The 12,500-nt window shown below is 34.8% G+C and overlaps 1 protein-coding gene across 9 annotated transcripts in view; it reads right to left on the bottom strand.

The window, feature by feature from the left end:
• Nucleotides 1-12,500, bottom strand: part of Sulf1 (Extracellular sulfatase Sulf1) — a 468,168-nt gene that overhangs the window by 67,936 nt on the left and 387,732 nt on the right. For all 9 annotated transcript variants that reach the window (XM_067111459.1, XM_067111465.1, XM_067111463.1 and 6 more), the window contains one exon: nucleotides 10,833-11,002. In XM_067111459.1, coding sequence (XP_066967560.1) covers nucleotides 10,833-11,002 — 170 coding nt within the window. The remainder of the gene's footprint in view (nucleotides 1-10,832; nucleotides 11,003-12,500) is intronic.

The following is a 12,500-nucleotide window of genomic DNA, read 5'->3' as shown; positions in this document are numbered from 1 at the left end:
TTCAAGATTTTCGAAAAGCCAGGAATTCGGTCATACTTAAATCCATTTGAATTTATCAACGATCCGGATTATAACCTAAGCAAGGTAAAAATGCGCCAAAGTTTCTTCGGAGCAATCGAGTTTTCTGTACATCGTATAATCAAGGCCACCGAAAACAGATCTATCTTTCGGTGGTCCCGGCATAACGTTGCATGAGCCGCGTCCCATGAAACTAACCACGGCCCCGTTGTGGCAAGGCCTACAGTATATCGTTGCCAGACGCATGATTATAGGTAACTTTAACCTTAAATAAAATAAAAGCTACCGAGGCTACAGGGCTGCAATTTGGTATGTTTGATGAGTGGAAGGTGGATGATCAACATATCAAGTTGCAGCCCCCTAGCCTCAGTAGTTTTTAAGATCTGAGGGCGGACAGAAAAAGTGCGGACAGAAAAAAGTGTGGAATGACAGACAAAGCCGGCACAATAGTTTTCTTTTCAGAAAACTAAAATGAAAGAAAAACTGCTTAGTCTATAATCATGGTTTAGTCTATGAGAAGTAAACACCACAGAGCGTTAGAATGTGTAACGAATGATTTTGTAATCATCTTTTGTTTTGTATTCTTACAGGTTAAAAATTGCTTTAACATTAGACGAAAAAGTAGAGGTAATGCTTCTACCTCAGTATGTTGAACAAATTCCCCATTTAACATAATAAAGCGGCTGAGAAAATGCGTGACGTCAGGAGGGCCATATAAAGGACATAACTTCAATAATAAATAAAATTTCCACTAGCTTTTTTACTTTAGGGCAATCCGTGCAAAGTTTTCCCGACGACTTTTCAGTCTGCTGATTTGTTTTATGTCGGTCCTACAGTATTAGGTCGTATTCGGAACTGTTTTTAGGTATAAAAGATGACAGAACGAAAACACTCGCACCAAAAATGGTCTCTGTGAGAGTAAATGCAATTTTCTTTGCTATCAGTTTGAAATACTTCAAAGAACATAGACGCAAACAACTGTTACTTCGCACCTAGGTGCGATATGTGATGGGTTACAATGAGGCCCAAGATATCTTTCTCAACTGACGTCAAATTTTATTAGCAGAATAAAAGTACAGCTCAAAATTATATTAGTTATTGCTATATTTTCTTATCCAAGTGATACCTTGGATGTGTCAAATTTATCTTTTTACTGTGAAATCATTATTAAAAAATAATTCATAAGGAACAGGAGTAATTAATAAGCCCATATGCGGGTAAGGAAAAATACAAGAGAAGGAGATAGCAAATATGTACAAGTAAATCCCCAAAAATTATCCTCAAGTGTAGCAAATTCAAATAAAAAACCATCATGGGCGAAACATGAATTAGAGCGGTTTTAAGATACGAATCCATAATACAACAAAGAGAGAGAGAGAGAGAGAGAGAGAGAGAGAGAGAGAGAGAGAGAGAGAGAGAGAGAGAGACTCAAACTAGCCAATCTAAGCAAAAAAAGATAAGGCAATCGTTTACAGATCTGCATGAGAAGACACTACATGACACAACTACACTCTCGCTTCGTGCAAGACAAGACAGATGGGCGCCACATCGATGATGACACCCCATTAGATTCGAGTCCCATTAACGTGATACTTATGATTAGTATGAACCCTGAATGGAAGCTCCTCTTTGGCTATGTGCCTGTTTCTCTAAGATATCTAAAATGCTGAAGTTCATCTCATTCTGAGTAACTTTGCGTTTCTGGAGCCATTCAAAACTTGTGCTTGTGAATTTCGAATTAAACAACAATTTCGGTTCAATTTACCTCATACAAAAAATGAATACGTCTCTTCATATTCGTTTTATTTCATGAACCAATGAACTCATGCAGAGTTGAAAAGCCCTTCTCTTTCTCTCGTGCAAACTGTATATCTACTTACACACAGTTCTAATGTTATCATCTTACTAGGTTTAGAGAGCCGAGAAGCAAGGAGAGAACGAGGCCAATATACCAAGAGACTATTCTTGCAAAACCTTGATCGCGTGAGCGGAAGTTGCTGTTGTAAGAGGCAACAGAACTCGTATCAATTCTCCCAGTCTGTTGGACAGAACGGTTTGCATGTTGCAAGCAAGGTGATATGATGTTTACAACAGCCAAACAGATATCAGGATTTCAACAGTAGTCATGTCGCAGTGAGACATACGACATGACTACAGCTAAAGAAATTCACCTAAAAATATTAAAAAAAAACTTTAAAAGGAAGATTAAAGGACCTTATTTACTTGGGCACTATATGATGATTGATGAAATTCTTGCATTGTAGGTAGCACTAAAATATCACCTTAACGTCTTACAGTACACTGGCAAATAATACCGCTTTTAGATAATTAAGATATTATTATGAACAAATTAACATGAATGTTGAAGACGAAAAGATAATTTGAAAACAATTAGATCTAATTAAGAACAATAATGGTGAAATCATTTATCAAATATGTCCGCAAATTACTTTCAAATGAACTGTTTTTCTACAGAAAAAAATTTCCCAAAAGAAATATCGTTGTTACCCAGTTTCCTAAAACCAAACGCCAGCTTCCGGTATCGTAAGCCACTAGAGAAGGATTGTCGAAATCTAACACATCGAACACCAACTAAAAGAGTCTGTTGTGAAGGAACACTAACGAACGCGAGGCATATATCCCCCATGCACAGACACACACACACACACATACACACACACACACACACACACATATATATATATGCAGTATTTTTCATTGACGGGCAACCTGTAAGAGAAGGCATTAATTTGTGAGTGCTATTTTTTTAAAAACTATCTATCTATCTATCTATCAATCTGTCATCCATCATCTAGTGTACAACTAAGTTCCTAAGCGTAATTCCCATTATATTCCAGTTGTTCTAAGACAAAAACGACCGCTTTTCGTCAGACCCACTTAGTTCAAATATCACACATACTTGACATACAATCACAGGATACATGTACACATACACATAACAAATCCGGGATTCCCATCCCAAAGGAAACGGCCGATCCCTTAAGCTTTTAGTAAGCGAGAGGCGATGCAAAGGGCCGATAAGAAATCCGGCGCCCTCTATCACGGGACGAAAGGCTTGCGTCTCGTAAAATCTCAAATAAGGCCTATTTTATTGGGAGGCAGAGACGCAATCGCAGGCTACGGCTTTATTTTGTCTGGTTCGTGGCCGTTACCGTAAGAGCGTCGCTCGGAAATGTCTCTTTTAGCCCGGCTTATGGGTCGTCTGGCATATCACAGACGCCGTGAAGCGATGCTGTTAATATATAAACCTGCTTCCAGGATCGTTCGTGGATTATTTCTACTGGTATTTACCTTGAGGGGCTGTCTTTAAACCGATGATGGATACGTCCATTTGTATTTCAGTCTGGAAAATTACTGTATCGAAGGAGATATATATATATATATATATATATATATATATATATATATATATATATATATATATATATATATATATATATATATATTTATTTATTATATATATCCTGCATTACAATAATTTTCCAGACTGAAATACAAATGGACGTATTCATCATCGTATAAAGACAGACACACACACACACACACACATACATATATATATATATATATATATATATATATATATATATATATATATATATATATATATATATATATATATATATATATATATATATATATATAAATAATGGAAATAATCATTTCATTCATAGGCACTCTGTTTACTTATATCAGTTCACAAAATTATTTTCTGTTTACCAATGAGCACTTAAAGAAAGAACCCAATTCACGAAACTCTCTCAACACCAAAGTAAAAGATCATCCACAGACGCAAATATCCAGCAAGGCTAATCAGCGTCACCCTCCTCCCCCACAAAGGAAATTTCTTAACCTTGAAAGTTGTCTCTTTATCTCCCCATCAATCTAATAAAAAATTTTCAATACTAAGGACTGCTATTATTTAAACTGTCTAAAAAAAAATCTTGCTAACAGACAAATAAACGGACAAACATGCGAGAAAAAAAAACACAAATCCCTTCAGCAGACTTAATTACTAACAACAAGCAATTCTTCCATTGTGCAAACGCGCTCTCACACAAGCGAAATAACGAGCTAAATGAACAAGCGCACACAAGAAAACAGTGCGCCAAAGTGACTGGCGCGAAAGCACCAGTTACAGTAAGTCCTTTGATGGCAAGCGAAATTCACTTTACCTCTTGAACTACTTCAGTGGAACGCCCAGAGCGAAAGCTTCTGTTCAATAATCCATCGGGATTCAAGATTTCAACAACAGTGCAGTTCGCTGGGAAAGATCCTACTAATCCCTGAATGGGATGGCTTGTTGAGTTCAGTGATAGGCTACGCACACTTACACATACGTGCGAATATCTATCTATCTATCTATCTATCTATCTATCTTATTATATATATATATATATATATATATATATATATATATATATATATATATATATATATATACATATACTCACAAACATGGAGTCACAAATATACCCTTAATACTGAATTCTCTAAACAATAAAGGCAGTATTACATGTAAGGTAGGTGTATTTTATAAATACAGTTCATCTTGGCGCTATACTCTAGCTTACTATATACTAGTTTGATGTATGTCCAATATTAGTCATAAGATAATTTTTGTTGACATAAGAAATATACATATATATACATACATACATATATATATATATATATATATATATATATATATATATATATATATATATATATATATATATATATATATATATATATATATATATATATATATATATATATATATATACTGGATAAGACAAACTGATTTTGATGTGATTTTCTAAATAATGACCTTGAAGGGGACACAGAACTGGAAGTCCATGTATAAATTCAATGCTTGGTACAAACTGAGTACCGTCACTACCAATTAAGACTACCTGTTTTAAAGATTCTCTCTGTTCCCACTCTATAAAATATAGAGAATTCTGGTACATTCTATGGTCTCCGGGTTGCCAGAGTTGCAACACAAACTCGGGGTGATTGCAGCAGCTGTGTCCTCTTGAAGTCTGTCGTTTCTCTGTATTTACTGGAGATGTTTTGAACTGGGATTTTATTTGGACTTAAACTTGTACTTTTATTCAACGTTTCGATACTTTTGTTTCGTTTCCTCTCTGATAAGAAACCTAGTCTTTTCTTTTTACACACACACATATGTATATATATATATTATATATATGTATATAATATGTATATATATACATACACATTATATATGTATATACTATATATATATATATATATACATATATACATACATTCATACATATATATATGATGTATATATATGCGTGTGTACGCGTAAATGTACACACGTTGCCCCCTTACAAAACGCACGTTCATGAGTAAACCATACAAGCAGATAACTTTGCTTTAATTCAAAAATACAAAAAAATAATAACACATAGTTAATAATTTGTTATATGCAACCGCAACAACCCTAAACACTCACGCCCACATAAACACACTTGCAAACGCTATAATAACACACAGACTTTTACAGCCTCAGCCACATCCGAAGGGAGAACGTTGGCCTCTGCTCTATTTATGAATGGACACGAAAGCCCAAAGCGGGTTTTCCGAATGAGACAAAAATCACAGAACTATTCACATATAATGATTCGCCCCTACCTTCATTTATTTACTGATCCAAACACTCTGATGTCGGCTAAAGCTGTCATTAAAATTCATTAATTAAAGGGAGATAGAACGAATACTGAGCGAATGGGGCTACCGAAGAGATAGATAGATAAATGGATAGCTAAGCAGATTGATAAACAGACAACCAAATCTTAAACCCAATAAATTAAAGGGTACACACACAAACACATCTACCTAACTAATTATCTATTTATCTATATATATCACTAAGTCTACGTCGGAGTGAAAACCGGGACTTTGAACGAGTACTTTCGTAGTTTATTCTACATTTTCAAGTTCACACTATATATGTATACATATAACACACACACACACACAAATATATATATATATATATATATATATATATATATATATATATATATATATATATATATATATATATATATATATATATATATATATATATATATATATCCTTTGTATTTTGATAAAGGTAAACTTCTTTCCCAAACTCTAAAAATACTTGATTTGTTACATATCTGAAATGTACTGGCTATTTAAAAGCAGCCAACTTGCTAGAGTTTCAAGTAAAGATTGAGCAGCGTACTAGTTCCCTAAGTAAATACTTAGAGTAGCTGATCAACTAAATATTACGTCACTGTACAGCTATCGAAACTACGCATTATGACAGACGCCGTTAGTCAGTCATTGACAGGATACAGTATATTTGTATGTGCGCTGTGTATCCACCGGTGGTCAGGTGGGGATCATGACCTCGTTATGGTACTCCGGATGCGGGTTCGAATACTGCTACGGACGTCGGAATTTCATCATATATCTTGCAACTGGATCTCAAGATTTTTTGTGAGAAGAGTATCCAAAATGTGTGAAGATATTGAGACGTTTAGAGGACTTTGTGGTTAGTACAATTACTACGTGTCTGGTGAAAAATGACCAGTAGATTCTATATATACACAGAATGTTTGTGCAGACACTGGTTTGAACTTCAAAACATGCAAACAAACGACTCGATCCATTTACTTTGCAGATTCAACATCGGATTTCTTTTATATACCTTGTTTTTCAACATCAAATTTCTTTTATATATCTTGTTTTACCTGTAATACATGGTTTTAAAATTATTACCATTTATGCCGCTGGATAAAGGAGAATTAAATAAATATTATGGCAACCTAAGAGAATAATAAACACGGAATAGAGCTGTTGTTTGTCTTTAGGTGTTGACATGCTACTCCTTCTACGCATTATTATTACATAATATTCAAGAATACTCTTATACCTTTCTACATCTTCACAAGCAAACAGCTGATGTCGCTTTTACCTTTAATCTGCGAAAAAAGCTTTGAAAATTAATAACAGTGTAATCAACTCGTAATCCTTTCCATTAACACAATAAACATTCTCCCATTACAAACAAAACAGGAACTTCGAACTAGTTAATGTGGATTAATATACATTTGCATGCACGATCTAAATGCAGCCCTCTTTAACCTCTTAATAATAAGAGCAGCTTCATTTACATTACGCGCCAATATAGAGGGAATATCAAAGATCAACAATTAGATTGTGACATGAGATGGTTGAATGAGGGAGCAAAAAAAAAAAAAAATAGAAACGACAATATGTTTATGTATTTATGTATATATAAATATATAAATCGTATACATATTTATATCTATACATATATAAAACATACATACAATATAAAACATACATACAATATATATATATATATATATATATATATATATATATATATATATATATATAGCTCATGGAACTTATCGACAAGTTGTCATGAGATAGAGGCCTTTAGGTACGTTTTATTAATTCTGCCATGCCCCTGTTGACCTGCATACTAAATTAAGCACCTGCGGTGGGCGAAGCCACGGTGAAAAGGACATGGAGATGTATGTATGTATGTATGTATTATATATATATATATATATATATATATATATATATATATATATATATATATGTATATATGTGTGTGTGTGTGTGTGTGTGTGTGTGTGTGTGTGTGTCCAAAAGATACATGGCCATTGGATGGTAGGCCATTCAACACGCTGTGAAGTGAGAACTATGAGATTAAAATGCAAATTTTTTTTTCAAATTTTTGCCAGAGGAAAAAATGCACTAGACACATCAAACAAGAATAAGACTGCTGACTCTATTTTTAATTTGCTTGAACTTGAGACCAGCTTATTACCCTTTTCGAAGCCCAAAGATATAAAAGTATGTCATCGTTTTCCCAAACCACGAGATTCGCTCCTAGCTCCTACAGGAATCCCAGGGGTGGTCCCTTGGATCCTCAAGCTAAGCCCAGGAATTGAACCATTCTATAGAACAGTGGCCTCCGGGCTGCAAATTCCTGAGATGTATGCCAGAATTGCATCAGGCCCGGTTTGATAGTTAAGCAATTTGGGCGTGGGAAACATAATGAGATTATTTTCAAGAAAAATCTGTGGTTAGTTTTTAAGATATGGCGTTCCGCTTTTTTCAGGGAAAGGTCCCGTACTCGGTTTCATCTCGGGAAAATGCCTCCGGGCTACCCTGGGAAGCTCCCTAAGGAATTCCCAGAGAATTGCTTCTAATATTATTTTTTAATTATTTTAATTTTGAAAAAAGGAACAAGACCCAATTCACGCTTTCTGTGACTCCTCAAAGATACCGGATCCATTCAACAATAAGTCCTGTGACCATTCTGGATTCTTAGACCCTGGAGAGTTACAGCTTTCTCTAATTCAAGCCACAGTTTCTGAGGTCATGATGATGGCTCGAGTGTCTCCAAGGAATCTCAGGAAGTAAGAGCCGAGTTGTGTCTTTTTTTTTTTTACTACTAAGTAAATCAAAATCAAAAGGCACTCCTCCGGGATTCTGGAGGGTGCTTAAGGTTCCCAGTTTAGCAACCCTTTTCTGGTGTTTCTAAGGAAGCCCGGGAGACACTGTTTTACTAAATGGTTCTCTTTCCGGGGTTAGCTGGGAAACCCAAGGACTCATGTTTGTGAGGGGGGGGGGTCCTCCTCAGGAGCTTCTCACAGAACCCCGGGCAACCTTAATGTTTGGGATAAGCAATTTCCCCAATATTACAATATATATGGGCCTATTCATTGCGGTAAAGAAGGAAAATTTACTTCGAAGCAACACTCTAATCTGAGGGAGACAGTTTACGATAAAAGGGCAATCGGTATTACCCGTATACTATTAGCCATTGCACGTAAAATCGCCAAATGGAGGACACACTTTAAAAATTAATTAATTTAACTGTAAAATCATGGAAGGAACATAAGGGCATAGAGGAAAAGCAAATGAAGAGTATTTAATTCCCTAATATGTAGATAACATATGGAGAAGAAACAAGGGAAGGGAGGATGTAAAAGTTGAACTATGGAACAGAAGAGCAATGGTATAATAGCAAATGTCAGTGTTAATTTTTAGTCGAAATAATAATAAGTTTAACCACAACAATAATAATGATACCAATTAGAGTCCAGGTATATTAAAATTAAAAGCAATCCATTCGGTAGTTTGTAAATGCATTTTTTGCTGAAGGGAGAGGTGGGGGGAGGGGAGCCACAGTGACATGTAACGCTTTGTGACAGTGTTGCCATCTCGAAGCTTTTTGTCGAATTTATTTATAACGTTAAGAGAAGGAATTATACTTACTATTCATTACCCGCAAAATAATCATGGTATTAAAGGATCTAGGGATAATGGTTTCATGCTAATAATGCGCGAACTTATGTTAATTTTGGCCATATGTTAATCATGTAGAGTACGTTGGCTATTGAATATATCTGCCAAGTTTTATCAAGTTCCATTTGACCATTCTATAGAAACCACTCTAAGAAGAATATACACCCACTGAAACGGTTAAAAAAATTAATCTCCCTCTACTTCGTTAACTTAAACAACAATCGAACAAATACACAAACAAAAAAATGCCAGAAATGAAATAAAGAATAACATCGTTATACCAGCACACATCTTAGACATTCGGCGAACCTTCCTCCACACGACAAAAAAAGCATGTTCATCCAGCGAACATCCTACTTAAGGCAAATTATATCAGGCAATTACATCTCCTAAAAAGAGGCAGGTCAAAACCTCCTCTAAATCCTACTGGTTCCAAACGGTTCGCTCTCATAATCACTGATGTTGACGGTGGGCAATGATCGTCATAAAAGCCCTTTCGCTGCTGGGGATTCAAATGCAGGTCTGACAGTCCAAACATCGTCATACTTCAATGTCAATATTTTCACATGATGATACGCCATATGCACTCACGCCGGAGAAGCAGAGGATAATGTTACAGGGGTTCTGATGGATTTTTTTTTTGATACTTAGAAGTCTTCTCTTCCGTTTGGACTTTTACACTGCTTTACAGACAAAACAATTCTTTCTTCAATTATGTCTTCAATCAGAAACTTTTGAGAGGTTGTGTACGAAAATATGTTGTCTGTATGTTTACGACAAACATTCTGTATAATATGCTCTCGCTTGAGATAAGAACTGGATGCAAAATTATAAGAAAAGAAATTCTTCAAAAGTATAAGTGTGAGAGTAAAATGGAGTAGAGCTTTCCGATAAGATTAACACACATCTAAAAGCAGGTCAGAACAATTAAAAGATGGACACATTTTTGTATACTGTAAATCTATGACCAAATTTGGACCAAATCTATGAACTACTCCTATCATCTGAATTTCTTATGCACAAATCTCATACGACAAAATATTTGATTGATTTAGTTCTATAAACTGGCATTAGAAAAATATGATCATACATACCGGAAATACATTATTATTTGCTAAACTTGTTTATTTGTTCTCAGAGAATTTTTTTCTCACACACTACCACTCATTCAGTCTACTGGTGCATGTACAATACATCTTTGCCTTAAATCTATAAAAATAATCAACTAAAATAAAATGGAGATAGGGAGTTGCCATTTGCTTCCATAAACATCTAATTACAATGTTTGACTGCAAGCACAGCAATTAAAGTATTAGCAAGAAATCTCAAAAGATGGATAGAATTCGCTTCCATACACACCCTCGACAAAAATGCTCGATTGCTGAAATCATAAGCTCAAAAACTGAAAAGGAAATGATCTTATACAAAAAAAGTTGAATATTCTAACTCACTGGTGGTCAGTGGCGTTGAAGAAGCGGTGCGCATGCTCAGGAGCCGAGTCCTCTGGACCGTGGGGAGCTGGGTAACTTAGCACCATCATCACAGGGGGTGAAGGATCCATGCGCTTGCTCGTCTCCAAAAAGTGGACACCATCGTTGGTAATCACGTGTGGGTAGTAGTCCTGAAAGAATGTGACAAAATACATGTACTGATACATGTGTGTGTGTGTGTGTTAAGGATGGAAAACAAGTATAGCATAACACTCAGTTATAATCACTCGGCCAAGTAATTTTACTTTCGTTTCGATATTCATGTGACCTTATGAAATCATCAGCGGAACACCGTAGACTTTATTACCTTTTTTTTAATATTTTACAATTTTACAAAATTTTTAGATCAATATCTGCTATTCTTTTCAGTTACCAGCCGACACGAACTTCGTGGAATAGCACCAGCAGCGTCACTTCAATTTTTTTTTAATGTTTCAGAAAACTGGGTGGTATTTTACACATTAAGGTATTTTGCAAGATGTCACAAAGTTTTAAGGGTGCGATATTATTGGAAATTGTTCTGCACATGAAATAATAATTAAAATTTTGTATAAAACTATTATGTATGACGAAATATCTTTATCCCATTTTGGATATTCTTGGCAATGTTTGTTGTCTCTTGAATTTGAATCATTTGAGTAAAACTATAGGAATCATTTGAGTAAAACTATCGGAATCATTTGAGTAAAACTATCGGAATCATTTGAGTAAAACTATCGGAATCATTTGAGTAAAACTATCGGGAGAGTATAGGGTACCTTCTTACCAAGTTTCGTGAAAGTCGATGAAAAACGGTGAATAATAATATCATCAACTGAGAAGTGAAAAAAAATATTGTTTAAACAGTCAAAACATAAACAAGGGGCTCAGACTCTGCTTAGCAAGACAGTTCTCGAGTTTCTGTACAGATTTTATTTCCAACAAGGAACACTGCATGTCGTGGATTTTAATCATTACACGTGTCATTCGCATATTTACTAGTAACGATGGAAATGCAAAAAGAAAAGATATTTTTATTCAAGACATTTTTAACATATATATATATATATATATATATATATATATATATATATATATATATATATATATATATATATTATATATTATATAGAAAGATATATCAAAATGGATGCCTAGAAAGGTTGAAAAATTCATAAAATATCACAAAACAGACCGCGTACGTGAGCGACAATCGTCTTTAATACAACGAATACACCAAGGCTCTTGCCTACAAACATCACAGTCAACTTGAAAAAAAAAAAAAACTCGATTAAGCACAAACAGAGAGACTTCTATGCGTACAATGAGAAGAAGGAGAAATTAAGAAAAAATGCACAAGTAATGAGCCAACACACAATCCTCAAATTATCGAAGTAGCTAACTTCCTTTGACATTATGTTAAACGGACATCGTCTGTAATAAGTGATTAAGCTTTGTACGAATGTCCCAGATGATGACTCTTATCTTTTATTATCGATAAAAAAATACACACAGATTCCCACTGAAGAGAAAATATAACTGGTATTAACGCAGTCTTGTAGTAATGGAACTTCGCCTTCAGTAAGGAATTTTGCCAACAATTATCTGGTGTTGTCGTGGGTAATCCTTTACCACTGTAGTTATCCAACT

The sequence above is a fragment of the Macrobrachium rosenbergii genome, chromosome 11 (genome assembly GCF_040412425.1).
Source record: "Macrobrachium rosenbergii isolate ZJJX-2024 chromosome 11, ASM4041242v1, whole genome shotgun sequence".
NCBI lineage: Eukaryota > Metazoa > Arthropoda > Malacostraca > Decapoda > Palaemonidae > Macrobrachium > Macrobrachium rosenbergii.
This window is presented reverse-complemented; position numbering and strand designations above follow the sequence as displayed.